Source organism: Crocodylus porosus, unplaced genomic scaffold, assembly GCF_001723895.1.
Source record: "Crocodylus porosus isolate Cpor-Errol unplaced genomic scaffold, CroPor_comp1, whole genome shotgun sequence".
Classification (NCBI taxonomy): Eukaryota; Metazoa; Chordata; order Crocodylia; family Crocodylidae; genus Crocodylus; species Crocodylus porosus.
In genome coordinates this window covers 11564141-11583461 of record NW_017728922.1, presented here as the reverse complement: position 1 = coordinate 11583461, position 19321 = coordinate 11564141, and the positions used below count along the sequence as shown (strand labels likewise).

At 46.2% G+C, this 19321-nt stretch overlaps 1 protein-coding gene across 5 annotated transcripts in view; it reads right to left on the bottom strand.

The window, feature by feature from the left end:
* TOX2 (TOX high mobility group box family member 2) overlaps positions 1–19321 on the bottom strand; it is a 397146-nt gene that overhangs the window by 29412 nt on the left and 348413 nt on the right. For all 5 annotated transcript variants that reach the window (XM_019539708.1, XM_019539704.1, XM_019539707.1 and 2 more), the window contains 2 exons: positions 11305–11712; positions 8982–9112 (listed from right to left, as the gene is read on the bottom strand). In XM_019539708.1, coding sequence (XP_019395253.1) covers positions 8982–9112; positions 11305–11712 — 539 coding nt within the window. The remainder of the gene's footprint in view (positions 1–8981; positions 9113–11304; positions 11713–19321) is intronic.

Sequence of the window (19321 nt, the reverse complement as noted above, 5' to 3'; positions counted from 1 at the left end):
GTTCTGGGCAGCACACTTTAAGAAGGATGTGGCCTGCCTTGACAGGGTTCAGAGGAGGGCCACCTGCTTGCTTGGAGGGCAACAGGGCAGGCCCTTTGAGGAGAGGCAGAGGGACCTGAACCTGTTCAGCCTCAGCAAGCAGAGGCTGAGGGGGGATTTGGTGGCTGCCTACAAACTCGTTAGGGGAGATCAGCAGCAAATAGGAAGGGTCCTATTCCCCCCAGCAGTACCTGGGGTGACGAGAAACAATTGCTAGAAGCTGCTGGAGAATAGGTTCAGGTTAGAGATTAGGAGGCACTATTTCACTGTCAGGGTGGCTAGGATCTGGAACCAGCTTCCTAAGGAAGTGGTCCTTGCTCCTACCTTGGGTAAATTCAAAAAGAGGTTGGATGAACACCTGTCTGGGTTTGTGTGATCCCAGTGTGTGCTCCAACCAGTGGCAGGGGGGTTGGACTAGATGATCTGTTCAGGTCCCTTCTGACCCCTAACTACTATGAAACTATGAAACCAAGGATAATAACCCTGAGATTTTTTTAGAGGCATTCAAGTGGATGGCCAGCCAGGCTTAGTGGCTAAAAGATGTCTGGGCACCAGAACTGGGGCTCTTGCACAGGCAGCCTATGGCAAGTTGTCCTTGAGGCCCAGAACTATGATAAGGTTAAAAGGGCTATCCTACATTGGCTAGAAGTGACAGAGGAGGTACACCAGCAGAGATTCCAAAAGCAAAAGGCAGAAGCTATGATCCCTCGTCAGCTATCACAGACTCTCTGGGATGAGGCTCGGCGATGGCTAAAGCCAGAAGAAAGGGCTGCTGTGGAAGTGGTTGAGAGGGTGGTACTGGAGCAGTTCATCTGGGATCTGGAAGGGGGAATAAGGGCCTGGGTCCAGCAGCACCAGCCAGAGACAGTGCAGGAGGAAGAACAGTTGACAGAAGACTTCTGGGCAGCCAGGAGGAAGCATGCCCCATCAAGGGGGGAGACAGACCCTGTACCTACAAGAGGGACCCCAGTTCCCTGAAAGCAGACAGAAACCAAAGAAGAGGGGTCCAGCCAAGGGATTAATGTTACATGTTTTTGGTGTCAGGGCATTATGTCCTAAGTTGTCCATAAGGCCTCCTTCAGACATGGAGTAGAGAGAAGGAGGCAGTGAGGAGGCATGAACCTTTCCCAGCATGGAGTGGACTTGGGGACGCTGCCCCTAGAAGGCTGGGGAAGCTTACAGCAGGCAATATTGGCATTACGGTGGAGGCCTGGGTTGAGGGGCAGCAGGTGACTGTGTTGGTTGACACGGGATCTGCCCAGACAATAGTGAAGTGGGAGCTAGTGAAAAATGTAACATCTCGCATTGCAGACTGCTCTGAGCTATGGTGCCTGTATGGGCAACCATTAGTGTTTGAATAGGCCTGGATCCAACTTACTATCGGAGGCTGTAACCACCAAGTACTGGCATTCCTGGCTATACAGCTATCTTATCTGGTGCTTCTTGGGCAAGACTGGCCCTCTCTCCAGGAGCTATTGGGCACGTTAGCTGAAAGACCCAAGCCTACTTCTAAGCCCAGTAGGGAAAGGCTACTGGGGGAATCCCCTGCTAAAGAAACCCGAAGTAGAGAAAGATACCCTAGAATGGAGGAGGATGACATTGGACCAGAGCTGGAATCAGGCCAGTTCACAGTTGAGCATACTCATGAGGATGGATTCAGCAACATGTATGAGGGAGGCCTGGCTAAGACTAAGGATGAGGTTGTTTGACCTGACCTAGCTCAAAGACTAAGGATGAGGTTGTTTGAGGTGAGACATGCTTTGTTCTACCATAATGATAAGGGGCAAGGGTTGGGGGCAGAAACTGCACAGCTATTAGGGTCAAAAAGGTACCAACGGGCCCCAATGCGAGTAGTGCATGAACTTCCCATGGGAGGACAGTTAGGGGAATATAAGACCTGTGAGCGGCTGGAGGATCACTTCTTTTGGCTGGGGGTTAGGCCAGTTTTGTCAGTCTTACCCAGAGTGCTAACTTTCCCACCCACAATGGCCACTGCGTGCACCCATGGTGGCTATTCCACTCATGGAGGAACTATTTGAGAGGGCAGTGGTAGATATTGTTGACCCATTGTCATGGAGCGCCTCTGAGTACCAATTTATTATGGTACTGGTTGACTATGCTGCCCGGTACCGAAAGGCAGTACCCCTGCAGTCAGCAAGTGCAGAAAAAGCAGCAGAAGAGCTGTTGCACATCATCACTGGGGCAGGCCTCCCCAAGGAGATTTTAACAGATCAAGGAAGCAATTTTATGGCCTGGGTTTTTAAAGAGAAATGTGACACCCTCTGGATTTGACACCTGAGAATGTCAGTTTACCATTCACAGACTGATGGCTTTGTAGAGTGGTTTAACCACACTTTGAAGAGCATGCATAAAAATTTGCTGGGTGGGCAAGACATCCAAAGATGGGACAAGCTATTCAGGCCTTTAATGTTTGCATACCATGAAGCTCCACAACGTACCACAGAACAATAGGCAAAGCGCTGCTATGAGAAACAAAGCGCTGCTTGACCTGGTACTGGCAACAGCGACTTAATAATTGAAGGGAAATGACCTAATGATTGAAGAGAAGCTTCACCATCCACCTTAAAGCAGGCAAGTCAGTCAGCAAATCAGAAGTCCTTGACTTCAGGGAAGCTGATTTTGACAAACTCAGGAAGCTTGCTGACAAGGCCCTAAGGGACCATGACCCAAAGGGGAGAGGAGTTCAGGAAGATTCGTTGCTCCTCAACAGATCGATCCGGGAAGCTCAAGTAATGTCTATCCCGTCTTGGAGGAAAGGCAGCAAAAGTTCCTCTTCAGGGAACTAGTGGATCTCCTGGATCTAAAAAGAAAGACCTATAAAGGATGCAAGCCTGGATTCATCCCGAAGGAGGAGTACTCTGCACTGGTCCAGACCTGTAGGGAGCGAACCAGGAAAGCCAAGGCTGTGAATGAACTCCAACTGACTACACATATCAAGGACAATAAAAAGTCATTTTTTAGATATGTGGGGAAACAGAGGAAAAGCACGGGTAACACTGGACCCCTGCGAAACCATATGGGTCAACTGACAACCGATGCCCAGGAAAAAGCCAACCTGCTTAATGGGTATTTTGTGTTGTTTCTTCACCAGCCCCAAGGGCTCAATATGGGATGGGATGGCCAGAGCGAGGGAGAACTGTTACCCTTCATCAATGTTGACCATGTGAAGGAACACCTTCAGAGGCTGGACACTTTCAAGTCAGCTGGCCCAGACAATTTACACCCCAGGGTACTTAAGGAGCTGGCAAGCATCATAGCTCTTCCACTGGAATAGATCTTCAAGAACTTGTGGCACTCAGGTGAAGTGCCAGAAGACTGGAAGAAGACCAATGTGGTATCTATCTTCAAGAAAGGGAGAAAAGTAGATCTGGGGAACTACAGGCCCATCAGCCTGACCTCCATCCCCAGGAAGATGTTGGAAAAAATCATCAAAGAAACCATTCTTGACAAATTGGCTGAAGGCAACTTCCTGAGGGATAGCCAGCATGGGTTTGTTCCGGATAGGTCTTTCCTGACCACTCTCATCTCCTTCTACAACTAGATGACATATCATCTAGACAAGGGAGAAGTGATTGATGTCCTATATCTTGACTTTAAAAAAGCTTTCAATCTAGTATCCCATGATTGTCTTATAGAAAAACTGGCCAACTGCAGCCTCGGCTGCATCACAGACTGCTGGCTGGGGAATTGGCTTCGAGGTCGGACCCAGACTGTGGTAGTTGATAGAAGTCAATCATCATGGTGTGGAGTGAGCAGTGGGGTCCCCCAAGGCTCTGTTCTTGGGCCTGTCCTTTTTGACATCTTCATTAATGATGTGGATACTGGTGTCAGGAGTGGACTGGCCAAGTTCGCTTATGACACCAAACTTTGGGGTAAAGTGCCCACACCCGAGGACAGGATGGTGATCCAGGCTGATCTTGACAAGCTCGGAAAATGGGCAGATGAAAACCTGATAGCCTTCAATGCTGAAAAATGCAAGGAACTTCACCTTGGGAAGAAACACCCACAGCATGCTTATAGGCTCGGCAGTGCTATGCTTGCTAGCACCATGGCTGAAAGGGACTTGGGGGTCACCACAAGATGAACATGAATCACCAGTATGATGTTGCAGCCAGCAAAGTGAGAACTCTGGCTTGCATCCATAGATGCTTCTCTAGCAAATCCCAGGATGTCATCCTCCCGCTGTACTCAGCCTTGGTGAGGCTGCAGCTGGAGTACTGTATCCAGTTCTGGGGTCCACAATTCAAAAAGGGTGTGGAGAAGCTTGAGAGAGTCCAGAGGAGATCCACGCGCATGATCAGAGGGCAGGAAAACAGGCCTTATGATGAGAGGCTGAAAGCTATGGGACTCTTCAGCCTGGAAAATCACAGGCTCAGGGTGGACCTGGTGGCTGCCTATAAGTATATAAGGAGTGTACATCAGGATCTGGGGGAATGCCTGTTCACCAGAGAGCCCCATGGGATAACAAGGTCAAATGGTCACAAACTTCTCCAAGACTGTTTCACGCTGGACATAAGGAAGAACCTCTTTACAGTCCGAGCCCCCCAAGGCCTGGAATAGACTGCTGCCGGAGATGGTGCAAGCACCTACTCTGGACTCCTTTACGAGTCAATTGGATGTTTATCTTGCTCGGATCCTGTGACCCCAGCTGACTTCCTGGCCCTGGGAAAGGGGGCTGGACTCTATGATCTTCCGAGCCATAATATCTATGAATCTATTTCCCCCCCTTTGAGCTATAGTCACTGCCTGTGGGGGCTGTTTGACTTGGTTAAGGAAGGATGGAAAGGACAATAAGGTTCTGCCTGCAGTCCAATGGCTCATGTCTTACAGTTGAGGGAAAGATCGAAGGTGGCCTGGTCTATGGCCAAGGAAAACCTATGAATGGCCCAAAAACAATAGGCAGCCGGATATGACCTCAGGGCACGTGACAGGTGGTTTGATGAAGGTGACCGGGTGTTGGTTTTGTTGCTAGATGAGACATCTAAATTCCTGGCCTGGTGGCAAGCGCCATATGAAATAACCCACAGAGTTGGCCTGGTAGACTATGAGGTATGGCAGCCAGGCAGGTGGAAGACTGGTCAAATTTATCAGGTAAATCTGCTGAAAAGATGGGTTGATAGAGAAGCCCTCTTTATTGCCACAGGCCCACAGCAGCAGGAGTTAGACCAGATGTGGCTGAGAGAGGTGATCCAGAGACCATACAGCAGGGACAACAGTTAACTGCACTCCAGCAGTGGCAGTTAATGCAGTTAATGATGTCTTTCTTGGAGGTGTTCACAACTTGCCCAGGGAAGACCACCTTAATCGAACACCAGATACAGACACCACTAGCACAGCAGGTGGTCCAAGAAGGATGGCAAAGGATCCCACAAAAACTTGGGCAGAGGTAGAGCAGATGCTAGCCGATGGGTTCATTAGAGAATCATAGAGTGAATGGCTCAATCCTACTGGCATGGTCCCCAAAAAGAATCAGACCATACACCTCTGCATTGATTTCCACAATGTTAATTATATGGCCTGATTTGATGTGTACCTTATGCCTTGGAGGACCTACTGGAGAAAATAGGGTGCGGGGAGCATGCTTCATATCCACTCTCAATCTGTCAAAAGGTTACTGGCAAATACCTATGGAAAAACACTTCCGGGAGAAAACTGCATTTGCCATCCCTTGGGTTTTATATGAATTCATGTGCATGTCCTTTGGGGTACATGGGGCAGCCATAATGTTCCAAAGACTGATGGATAAGGTGTTAGCTCCACACTAAGGCTATGCAATGGCCTATATAGATAATGTGGTAGTTTATTCACAGCCCTGGGAGGAATACCTAAGACACCATAAAGTTATACTCCAGGATCTACAGTCTGCGGGGCTAATGGCCAATCCAAGGAAATGTGCCCTAGGGCAAAAAGAGACCCAGTACTTAGGAGTTTCCATAGGAGGAGGGCGAATTCAGCCACTGGCAGATAAGGTGCAAGCCCTACAGGAGTAACCCAAGGCCATGGACAAAAAAAAGAAAAATGCCCTTCTTGGGATTCGCCAGCTACTATCAGCGCCTGGTACCCAGGTTCTCATGACCGCGCCATTGTCAGAACTAACTAAGGATGCATCCCCAGGCAAGATCAGCTATACACCTGAGATGGAGCAGGCATTTCTCCAGCTCAGACCCTCTGTGTACCCTTGTGTAGCCCTAAGTGTACCCCACACACAGTACCTGGGTGCAACAAGTGTGCAGAAAAAGCTGGGGGTGGGGGTGGTGGTAAAACTGTTTCAGGACCAGGTTTGGGCAGGGGGGTAGCCCCTTTGAGAGGCCTTCTGTACAGATTCACAATAACAATCCAGACTTGTGAAAGGGAGGCAGGCAGGGTCACTTTTGCAGACCTTTGAATGAAAAGATTTTCTGCCCTAACCAGCAGCGCCCCATGCTGCAAGCAACAAGTGCCCAGAAAAATGCAGGAGGCTTTGCATGGGAGGTGGGCAGCACTGCTTATTGAACTCCCCCCACCAAAAAAACCCCCAACAGCCCATGGCTCCACCAAAAATTCCTCACAAAAAAGCAACCTGGCACAACCCAAGAAAATAAACCGACCAAAATATCAAATCTTGTCCTAAAATGCCACCTGGCAGTACAGTAGTACTGAAAGGGCAGGAAGGTAAAAGTGTTCTGACATGCACTGTTGAGCTCGTTTTACTAGTTATAGCATAATAAACCATTACATGGTAAATCACATCCACATTACTGAATTAGTCATCATAAACTAAGAAAGGAAAATTAAACCAGGAACATTTTTAGCGAGTAAATGCCGATTACGTGCACAATCACCCATAACGGCTTGGAAACTGCTCACCACTGCATTTTATTGCCAAAAGCAGTGGATTAACCAGTAGCAAGAGTGGCTTTACCACCACCACCTACTATCAATTTGGGGAACAAAGAGCCTTCCAGAGCTTTAGTTTCTTTTCCCCTTTGAGTTCAAATGTCACCAATTTGAACTTCTCATTGACATGTTGTCAATATCAGAGTTCTTAAGGTGTAATGGGAAAAAGCTCTCTCTGGTCTTGTATTATTTATGGGTCTCCTCCTGAGAGATGAGAAAAACCTGTAATGTCCTTTGCATGTGTGTATAATACATGCAGCCCTCTAGTGATTAGCCCTACAACAGAAATGGTAAGGGACCTACTATTACGACTACTACTGTTAACTTGAGTTCTTTAGTTCTTTATCATATGCATAAATAATATGGTGATACCACAGCTCCTACTAAAGTCAAAGATCTCTGTGTAAGGCCCTGGAAATCTGAATACCTATAAAACACAGAAGTTATCTAGGCAAAAGTAAAATCTGGTTTTTGGAAGGGTATGGGGCTACAAACCAGTAGGGCTGGGTAAAGCTTCAGTCCCTGATTCAATTCAGCAGAAATTCAGCCTGATTCAGTGGCCGAATCTCTGAATCCTAATCAAATCAGAGGACCCTTTAATCTCTCCAAATCGAATCGGAACGCTCTGAATCAATTTGGAGAGATTCGGAAAAATCCGGCAATTCGGACATAGACACAGCTTTAAATGTTTTTTCAACATACCTGTAGGTAGCTGGCAGCTCATGAATGCAGAAATGCTAGGGTACGTGGAGTGTCCCACAGAAGAATGGGGGTCTCCCCAGCACACTCAGAAGCAGACCCAGAAGTGGACAAGAAGCACTTCTGGTCCACTTCCGGGTCTGCCAGGGAGTGTGCTAGGGGGCCCCCCCATGCCCCCAGCTCAGTGACTGATGCCTCCTGGGTCTGGGTGGGGGGGGCACCTGGGGTCCCCCCATGGCTGATTGCCGAGCTGGGGGGCCAAAGGGGGGGCCCCCCAGCATGTTCCCCAGCAGACCCAGAAATGGACTGGAAGTACTTCCGGTCCCTTTCTGGGTTCACTGCTGAACACGTCGGGGGGGGACCCCTGTGCTCCTGTGGGATACTCCATCTGCCCCAGCATTGCAGCATTCATGAGCTGTGTGGGTACCTTAAGGTATGTAAAAAAAAAATTTAAAGCTGTGTCTGTGTTCTCTGAATCAGCATCACGTCTTCAGTTTTGGATTTGGTTGAATTGAATCAGGGACAGTGATCCAAATCAACGAATCAAATCAATGTCCCCAATTTGGGCTGAATTGAATAGGGCCCACTTCACATACTCCTACAAACCAGCAATCCTCTGGTTACAGTAAGCAGCCCCCTTTGGTTGACCTGCACTTGTTGGAGATAGATGAAACTTGCTAACATGTGTTAACATGTCTCATGTTTCCAGTGCACAGGGCAGGGACACAGATGGCTGCTCTGTCCTGCTCTAGAAGCACACTTGCTATTATTGTTCATTTATTTGACAAATGAAAACAAAAATGTATACAGTGTGGAAAAAAACTCTGTATTTTCAAAGCATCTGCTTATGCTGCCTGGCTGACAACAGCCTGCACAGGAGGAACAGTTTTGCTGCTTCTTTTACCTAATTAGCAGTTTAAGTAGACTGTCATCAGGTACAAACTACCAGTACTCCAAAAATTCACACCAGCTAAGGACCTGTCCCTTTTGGAGTTTGTACATCAAAAATTCCTTTGCTTAGAGGAGATGAAAAATGCACTAGAAATTGTTTCCATATTTTCGGAATGAAAATCAGCTAAAGTTAAATAGAGTCAGTCCTCCATTGTATCATCCTTTTTAGTTCTAAGGCTCTAGTGATTGTCCAGGAGACAAGGCAGCTCACATTCCTGGAAGTTTACTAAATAAATATGGCATGATAATGTTATAAGCAACTGCATTTTTTTGGAACATGGTATTTTCATGTCTTTATCATTTTCCATTCTTTTACTTCAGTTGTAACCTGGTGGATGTTTACAGTTCATATAGCTCCCTAAGTAAGGTAATAGCACCCTATTTTGTCTACTGACCTGCAGTGGTTAATTCCACACTCTCTGCTTGGGTAATCACTTTCCCAGTCACTATTTCCTGGGGGGTTTGATGCACCAGGTGATCGAGGTCTGACACTGTTTTGAAACTCAGGTGGAATGTGTGAAAAGTCCTGTGGGGGATAGGAACCAAGAAAAAAAAAAGAAGGAAAACAGGAATTACAAATGTACAAAAAAGCAGAAGCAGCAGAGCTTTTGATTAACATTTGTTGTAATCAAGTTCAAATATGCTATCCAGAGAGCTGTAAAACAAATGGAGAGCAGAACTCTTAAGCATTTGTATAGTATTGCTAGAATTCATGGAACTTAAGCACATGCTTAATACGTACTTAATATCTGAATAAGGACTGTAGCTGAACTGTTGTAGAATGTAGTACACAAAGTACCCAATACAGCCAAACTGCTTCACATCTCTCTTTCTCTCCCTTATTTTTAAAGAAGAGCTTTGGTAAATGGCTATAGAATATTAAAAGTACCAAAAGCCTTTGCTTCAGCATTCTGGCAATCAAAGCCATTTTTTCCACTTCAAGTACAGCTCTCTTTGCGGTAATGCATTAGCCCATCATAATGTACAGTAACAAGGTAAAGAAAATCTACACAAGCAATATTCTCTCCACCAGCTGTTACTGCCTCCAATTTATCACAGGCTGTGGGAAACCATATTATATGAAAAAGCATCATGCTACTGCTTGCATGTGTGACCTAATGAGCAACATACATTAACAGTGGAATCCAGGCACCTAATTGACTGAGAATGTAGTTTTCTCCAAATCATTCATTATTAAGTATTTTAGTATGCTATTTTTTTGCTAACAAAATATTTGTAATTAAGCTTCCAAATAATCTGTCTCCAACATTGACTAATATCTCCACTTTAACTAAACATGATGTGATCTCCTATAATATACACTATTGGATTTGAGTAAGTGCAAATGTCATATCAGCAGTCATTCTGATTTAGATATGACTATGCCATGCCAATATTATTGTTTTATCAGACTCTTAAAGTATGCCAGATTCTGGCTTCTGTTTCAGGATACAGCTGTGTTCGATGCAGCTTTTAATAGCTCAGGGATATATTTGCTACTTTGATCTTTTTCACATTGTATTTTTCCCACTGCTCTGTATGTTAAAGTAAACAGTTTACATTTCCACAAGGCTGGGCATGAACAGACTGAATCAATTAATAGATGAAAAGCTCTATTCATTAAACCCATTTAAGCAAATATATGATGCAAAAAATTGTTCAACCATTGGGTGACTAAAGCAGTCAGAGTATTTGGCAAATTCATTGCATTTCAGCTGTGAAATGTATAGCCTAAGTCCTTTACTATGAATAGTTCACCTGACTTATCTCATGCTGGCATAATCTGAGAACTCAAGAAGTTAGAGATGGAAAAGTTCTGTAGATCACCCTGCCCATAAAGAAATTCCTTCTTCAGAGCATGGGAAGTGCTTTACTCCATTGATCAAAAAGCCCATTTCCCCTCCCATTTTAATTCCCTTCCTATCAAATTTGAAAGAGAACCCCCTTGTCTGAAACCCATGACCAACTCCTCTGCACGTGGGCCAGCTGGCTGAGGCTGGGCATTGCAAAGAACAGTCTGTTCATCTTACAGTAAGCAGTCTTTAAATAAGGAATGACTCTTCATATGAAATTTTTCATGGCTAAAGCCATTCACAATAGGTCACAGAGTTGTTGCCTCAAATACCAAGATTAGCACAGTCATGTCGTGGAAAATCATAGGTGGTAACGGGCTCCAGGGGGACCAAGAGAAACTTAAACCAAGTGCGTAGGTTCTGATACATGGAACCACAGGTGACTGGCAGGGGGGCACGTTCCCTACCCTAAGATTGGCATAGAAGTACGGGCAGTGCTGGATTTAGGCACAAGCTAAGAAATCTGCAGCTTAGGGCCTCACATTATGAGGGGTATCTAAGCCAACCCCCAGACTGGAAGTGACTGTGGACATGTAGAGCCAGGTGGAGAGGACGCAGCTCCTCCTGCAGTGCCTGCAGCAGCTGCATTTGAGGTTTGGGCCCACCCTCCTGCCTGGGGGGTGGAGGTAGCTTTACCTGTGTTCTGGCCAGAAATTCTGGCTGCAGGACTCTGTGTGGTGGTCCACAGTTTGCCAGGCTGGCCTCTTCTGGTCACATGGGGCTTCTGGCCCACCCCCAGGCTCACCCACAAATTGTGCCCCCCCCCCCCCCCAGATGCAGGAGGCACCCATCACCCCTGCATGGAACATCTAGTATTGAAACTATGCTCCTTTTCAAACCAGTTCTCAGGACCCAGAGTACTTACCTGCTGCCCTGGAGGTGAAGAGCTCATTGGGGGCTGTACCTGTAGTGCCATGGAAGGAGACAAGATGGATTGCTGTGGGACCTGCTGCATGTTGAGTGATTGATTGAGGATGGAGCTCTGTGGGTGATGCAAAGACAGTTGCTGATGGAGAGGAGGACTGATCTGGAAAGAAGGAGGTGGCGAGGCACTGATGCTAGGCAACATGGGTTTGGAACTAAGGGTTCTGGAGAGGCTGGGATGAGGATGTCCACGGTAACTCTGAAGATCTGATGGGGACAGGAATGAGCCTAAACCAGGATAAGGTGATGAGGCCTGAGGTGGCATAGTATACATGGGCTGTTTTGGTGGTATCATTTTGGAAGGTTGATTGGTTTGGGCACTTTTCGTCTCACCCTGATCGGCAGAGCTCTGTGAGAAAATGGAAGAAATGTCAAATGAAAAAAAAGGTTCCTTAAATGATGAACATGTTATCCACCTCTACTCATATCCCCAACCCTCTCAATCACACTGAAGATGATGCTTATCAGAGGAAGGAAAGATACAATTATTTAAATAAGGAAAGGCTGCACTGCTCTCCCTATATGCCTCTTCACCCCTGAAATGTTCCAGCAAAGTCCTTTTATTTCCCAGATTCCTTTTCTTTCATTTTACATTATTTCTCACACAATATAGCCTACTCCTTCCCATGCACAGACTGGCATCCTTACCCACTGCTTTCAACAGGTCACTAATAGTTTGTTTTTCTGTTTCATACCCCTTGTTGTAACTTTTTATTCCTCATGTTGGGTACATATGCAAAGGCAACATCTTTTCCTGTCAAAACAGTAGACCTAGTCAGCTTATGTGTGTACACTGCCTATGTCCTGTTATGCAAAAGCAGTACTACTACAGTATCCAAAGAAGGGAAAAATACAGCCCAGTAACTCAATACTGGCTTCAACACAGCCTGGAGCACAACTAAGGCATTGAACAACTCAGAAACTGCTGCTTGGCTGCAGTTTGTTTTTAAGCTCAGAGAAATGTATGATTAGAATCACTTTCTTTTCCAGTAAAAAAAATAAATAAGATTGTAAAATTTTGCTTCTTTAATCTTGTGCATTCCCCAAATCCTGATAGGGTTTTATAATGCACAATACAATAACATCCTCAACTCTGGGAAAAAGGAATAACCAGGATATTCTCAGGCTTAAACAACCAGGATTGTTCATGTTGAGGGCTCTATAATGGAATGGCTGGTCTTTTTCCTCCTGCAATGAGGGCGCACTCCCTATTCTTATTTTTATTCCCAACAGCACTACTGTACAAAGAACTGTTTTTTGGAGAGACTGACAATAAGAAAAAAATTCTTCTCCCCTCTTATATTTTCACAAAACCTCTCTGCAAAGGCATCAAAGTAGTAACAGCAGTAGATTTGGTTCCCTTGTGAAGAGCAGTGATTCTTTTCTATTCTTTTCATCCTTCTTTTCCCACATTCATTTCCTGTTCCTGAGACATATCCTTTTCCCCTCATTCCTGCTGCCCCAGGCTTTATGCCTGGCTACAGAAACTCTGTACTGGAGATGGATAAAACTCTGTGGGGATATTTCCAGTGAGTATTTCTGCATATACACAGTGGCTCCATCAGTGATGAATTTGGAGTGCCAGGTGAGAAGACTGATGGTGTTCATTAAAGAAGAATGTACTCAAAGGGACTAAGCACCCATCTCTCCCCTACTGTCTTCTCATATCTGCTTCTGTATTTCTCAGATTCAAGTAACACAACCACAACACTGGCACCTCATACCCCAGACACAGAAATGAAGCAGCACCTCCAAATTCTGTCTTTACCCCAGAAAACACTCTGTTCTAAGCAAACCTTGCTGGTGATCAAGTGTCTTCATTTGTTAGGTTGGTTAGTTCACTACATATTATCATTTCAATGCAAGATCCTTGGAGTTTCTCTAGATGTTTTAGAGAGGGACTCTTAAGCTAGGTAGAACTTTTAACTACATCAGACTTCAAACAGCCCCTTATGTCCATTCACGTTCGTTTAATCTTTTTTGGCTGCTCTTACCTGGCTTGCCTACTATTGAAAGCTACTGTGCAGATGGTGCCAAGGATTAAGACTCTGCTGTAGGACCAAGGAGAAGAAGTTGGGCTGGGAGGAAAAAAACCCTTACACATACATGTACACACACAAAAATATGCATGCAGGATTTTCCACCATGCATTGAAGTTTTGCTATCGACCCCAAAGGATGGATGATCAAACCCATAAACACATGCATACAGACCTGCACATGTGCATGTACTCAGGAACTGCAGACATTCTAGGGATGGTTTTAAAAGTCTGGTAGTCTTGTGTGAGATAAAATAGTCATTTTATCTCACATCAACATGCAACAGGGCAGGAGTGACTAGGACTCAGTGAAGGAATGCAGCTCAGCATCTTAGGATCAGGTACACAAAGTTTCAAAAAAACTACTGATGACTAGCACAGTTGGATGGGTCTTGTTAGTATTGATGAGGGTATAAATGAGTTTGAACTGTATCTTTGGGAGAGCAAAAACCAGAGTGGAAAAGAGAAGGTCATGTAGGGAATTACTAGCAACAGCTATGTTGGGGAGAAAGCTAAGATCAAGTTTACATTTTGTTATTATCTGAAATACCAATAAAGCTTCTCCCCTAGCTGGAAGTTAAGATGGAGCTATTCATTGTGTATATTCTATATGGAGCATTCTGCCAATGCTCCATGCATCCTGGCAATGTAAGAAAATGGAATAAATGTGTCCTCACTGCCAATGCTCCTGGTAGTACTCTATGCTCACAAGAACACTGCAAGTTCTGAGTATACTCGATGATCTATTGAGGTCCCTTCTGACCCTAACATCTATGAATCTATGTATCTAACTGCAAATAGTTTTTGTCAGTCCAATATGCAGGTTTCTGAGGCAGATGCTTGCAAAAGGAAATCTCTTTGCCTATAAATGCTTTCATATCCAAGTTTATTTAAATATGAAAGTCACCCATTGAAACTCTATCTTGAAAAATAAAATAACCTCACAACAGTGATTATTGCTTCCTTGCTGTATGCAGAGTTGCTGCAGCACTACATTATAGGTGGCATGAACAGAATACCAATATCAAAATATCCAGCCAAGCTAGTACTAAATACATTCAGCGCAGTTAAGAATCTTTTAAAACACTTAAAACACATGAAAGGGGCTTAGATTACTTCCTTTTTGACCTTTTTGCCACAGCTCTTAATCTTCAAAGTGTGGCTGAATTAGACAAGGCTCCTCAGTTCTCAGTCCACAGCATGAAGCACATGTTTACTTCAGCTGTAATTAAATCCAATTTCAAGTGATATGGGTTTATTTGTAAAATTAAAGATTGAACTGCATAACTAGCAGTTGGCATCACTGAAGTCTCAGTTTGACACAGCATCATGCAAGTGGCTGTCAGACCCTTACAAGTTTTATAGGTTCCCAGGGCTTTGCTAATATCAGTTCTCAAAAGAAAGCTAATATTTTCTGTGGTGACACCCTTTCTGAGGGAAGAGGAGATTGCTAAACATACTTCCATTGCCATACACTGGCCAATTTATTTGGTTTGGTGTGTACAAGCATAGGCAGATTAATGCATGGGCTAGTGGGGCCCAGGCTTAGGGGCCCCTGCCAATCAGGGGCCCCATTTGTTGCTTGCTCCTCATCAGCAAGGAAGCAAAAGCCATGGTTTTAAACTTGGAAACCATTTTTGTTTCCCTGCTGTCAGCAGCAAGCAGCAGGGCTGCGGGGCCCCCCAGCCAATCAGCAGTGGGGAGACAAAAATGGCACCAAGTTTAAAACCACAGCTCCTGCTTCCCTGCTGATGATACATGGTGGGGAGCAGTGGGGAGTGCTCAAGACTGACCCTTCCTGGCAGCACTGGGGGTGCAGTGCTAGACATACCCTTGTGATATGGATGGCAGAGGTGGAGGGGAGAATGGGAGAGAGAGAAAGGAGATTGAAAACTGCTACTTCTTAATTTAGATATTCCTTCTGCAATTTTGAAGTGAGTTGGGCTTCTCCCTGGCTGATTGATATTAAAGGGAAACACTTATCGGTGATCTGTCTCTGTGCTTCCGATTTCTTTGCAAAAGTTGATACAAATGCTTAGGGTGTTTGGATCTCATTGGCTGAAGCCATGTGCAGTAGCTGAATAATGTCAGCTGGCCATATATCTGAACTGTCATGTCTATAGAGCTGTCTGACAGGCATTTGTGACATTAGCTTACAAGGGCCATGGGCACATAGATCTGCCTTTGCTTCTTCTGGAATATCAGAAAGAGTAGAGATATACAGAGAAGGAGAATGAACACCCTGTGAGGACAGGCAGTCCCTGTTGGCAATGAACTAGCAACAAAATAAATATAAAGGTGGAATTCCAGCAATAAAACCTGGGTGTTTACCTGACAACTTTTCCATCAGTCCTTATCTCTTGTTTCTCCCCACTAGGTTTCCTTTCCCAACCTGCTTTCAAGTTTTGCCCTTATCTTCCTCAGCTGAGTGGTACTTGTCCCTAAGTAGTCCTCGTAACCTCTGCCTTTTGGTTAGAACCTGTTGGTTGGTTCCTTTTCTCTCCCCACTGCCACAATGTCTTTTGTCCTTTGTTCTTATTAATTATTATCATTTTTTTTTTGTATCATTGTAGCACCTAGGAGCCACACACCATTGCGCAAAAAGAAAAATGTTCTTTACCCATGTCCCTAGCCAACATTCTGAATGTCCCACGGAGTCACAGAAAGTTTGTCTGTTAAATCCCTACTGTGCATTTGACTTAGGTCATCACTCAGCTCAAAGTACATCAGAAGGCACAGAGCACTTCTAGGAACACTTTGGAGTCTATGTGACTTGGTCACAGCTGACTTGGAACCAATACCTCAGGGCCTTCTTTATTCCTTACCCCCTACTTTCTGCTCCAGAAGATGTTGGGGGAATGAAAAGGTGTGATAGTGAGAGGAACTGCTGGAATCACTCCCTCCCCCCATCCCTCTCCCTTCTGGGAAAGGACTAAGGGTCCAAACCAGGGTACCAGCTTGGCCACCTAAAGTGGGGGGAATGATCTGGCAAGGCTGCAGGCCCTACAAGCTGGCAGGTGTCCTTGGGCAGGCACCAAGGAGAGGGGAAGGGGAAGGCAGGGAATGGGGCGGGGGGGGAATTAGGTGTGTTTGTTGTGGGGAGGGGGTGACAGCCACAGCCCTTCTGTAGAAGAAGGGGTGCATGGTTGGATCTTCCCTGAGATTAAAGCAGGGTGGTGGGAGTTGGTGTGTGGTAAGTGACAGGGGTAGAAAAAGATTTCTTGTATTTGGGTGTAAGTGACATCTAGGATGTGTGGTTGAGACTAGCAACAGGGTTTGCTTGTGCAGGGGCTTGGGCAGGGAAGTGGCTGTTGTGGGGAGGGAGGAAGTTGGAGTTCTCAGGTTTTTTGTTTATTGTAAGATGCTCTGAGCCCTTTAAATAGGGTGGGATATAAATCTAAAAATAAATAAAATTAATGTATATGATGATAAAGAAGGCAGGGGCACTCAAGCAGCAGCAGCAGCAGCAGCAGCAGAGCTTGGAACTGGAGGTACTTATTTCCTGTAACTTCACTGCAACTCAGTCTTATTCTTCCACAATGAAAACTGAAATATGTGCTCATATGCTGATGCTGATAGCTGCTAATTGGTCTCCATCCTTATTCCCCTGTAGTGGTTTCCTTCTTAGGTCTCTGCTCTACAGCATGGCTTGTTTTGCTTTTACTCTGACTATTGCCATGTGTTGTTTACTCAGCTCTCAGCTGTTATGACAATAGTTAGGTTTTTATTTATTTACTGTTTGGGATATTTCACTTTCTCATTCCCTACTAATCCACACATATTTCTCATAGCCTTTGTGTTTCACCTGGCTTGGGGAAACAGCACATTTTGCCTTTCCTTGAACACACTGCAGATTCCTATGGCAGTCTAAACTGCTGACTTATCCCTGAGAAAACACCCGTAAATCCAAACCCTTCATACATCTATTGGAAGGAAGAACAAACAGAAAGGAAGTTGGGAGGTCAGATCAGCAGGCTCACTGACAATTCCCAATACAATGATGGTCCACATGAGCCTGGTGGTACCTGTCTGTAACACCCCCTGCCTGACCCAGCACTTGTCAGTGGGACAGCAGGGCACAAGAGAACCTGTGATATTTGTAAGGTAGTACTGACTGTGTTATCTATGTATTTATATTGTTGCCACATTCCATATTATCCAATGATCTGGCAATTGCTGGGTTTTCATTTTCTGCACTAGTGCCCCCATTTAGAGGTTCTTCAACAGCCATCATCTCAAACTGTGCCCAGAATTCTCTGCAAATCCTGGACCATATCAAAAGAAAAGAAGGAAAGGCACCTGGGTGTGTTTTGTAGGGCTGTGTGAAAAGGGAAGTATTCAATTAGGATTTGGATTTGGCATATTGAGAGGACATTGATTTGATTCGGAGATTCAGATCACTGTCTTGAATAGAGTTGGCTGAATCTTCTTTGGAAGATTCGGCGCTGATTCAGAGAGATTCGGTGATTCTGATTGGCCAGGGAGAGGCAGGCACAATCGGGCAGCTGCAGGCTCTCGTCTCCCTGGGTGCCTGCCTCTCCCTGGGTGGGGGGAGCCACGGGAGAAGTCCTGCCCAATCCCATCCCCCACCTGGCTGGCCCCAGTCTAGTCCCAGCATTTAAAAAAAAAAAAAAAAGCTCCACACTCACTGGATGCAGGAGCAGCAATTGGGGCCTCTGGACACTCATGGCACAGTCCCCCTGTGCAGCGCAGAGCAGTGGAAATCGCCCTTCCTGCTTGGCACCCATGCAGCAGCTGTCACTGTACAGTGTGGCTTGGCAGGCCGAGGTGGCTGAGGCTGAGCAGTGCCAGGCTCTGGCTGAGAGGTAGAGCCACCCCAGCTCCCAGGCAGTGTGCAGTGCCCTGCCAAGAACCATGGGGCAGCTGCAGCATGGGTGCCAAACAGTGAGGGCAATCCCTGCTGCCCCTCACTGACCCACGCTGCATTGGGGGGGGGGGGGGTTCTGCCATGAGTGCCCGGAGGCCCCAGTCACCACTGCCAAAACTGGTGAGTGTGTGGTTTTTTACCTTTTTTTTTTAAAATGTGCTGGGAGGCTGGGCCAAGCAAGGGATGTGGCCAAGCAAGACAGCCATGGACGATTCTTCTGCAGCTCCTCCAGCTGTGTCTGCCTCTGCCCTGGCAGAGGGAGCCATAGGGGGGCAGGGCACAATGGCATAGCATGCTCTGGGTGGCAGCAGGACATAGCCCCCTCTCCCAGAACTGCTGCACCCACATCAGTGCTGGAAGCAGGGGCTCTCCCCTGCTGCCACTTTCCAGGCAGTGTGGGGAGTGTGGGATGCAGGCGCATTAGTGCTGGGATTGGGGGCTCTTCCCTGCTGCCACTTGCCTCCTTCTGCCTGGAATGAACTGTGCCTGCATCCTGCCCCCAGCTGGACAAGAGGCAGCAGGGAAGAGCTCCCGCTCCCAGCGCTTCCCCACCCGCATCCCACACCCCTCTGCCCAAGTAATGTGCCCCACCACCCCAGCTGGGCAGCTTGTCCCAGCCCCAGCCCCAGCCCCTTCCCCCCCTACACCCCTTCCCTTCCCACTCCACCCACCACAACACACTTACCAGCTGGAGGCAGCTGTGTCAGCTGCCTGCTTAGTCTATGGCCCTATCTCCAAGTGGCCAAATCTTTTCTGAATCGATTTAGATGCTTCAAATTGATTCAGAACTTTTAATTGGTCTTCCGATTCATTTTGGATTCAGAGATTCAATCCCCGAATTGGGCCAAATCTCCTCTGAACTGAATCAGCTACCAAAGCTTTGCACAGCCCTAGTGCTTTGTGACATGTTGGACTGCCAAACACAAGTTGTGCCCTAGTCCGGATAGACAGCCCCCTACAGTGCCATATCTCAAAGGGATGTCAGGAATTTTTGGGCACTTCTGAGCCAGAAAAGAGATACCAGGTCAAGAC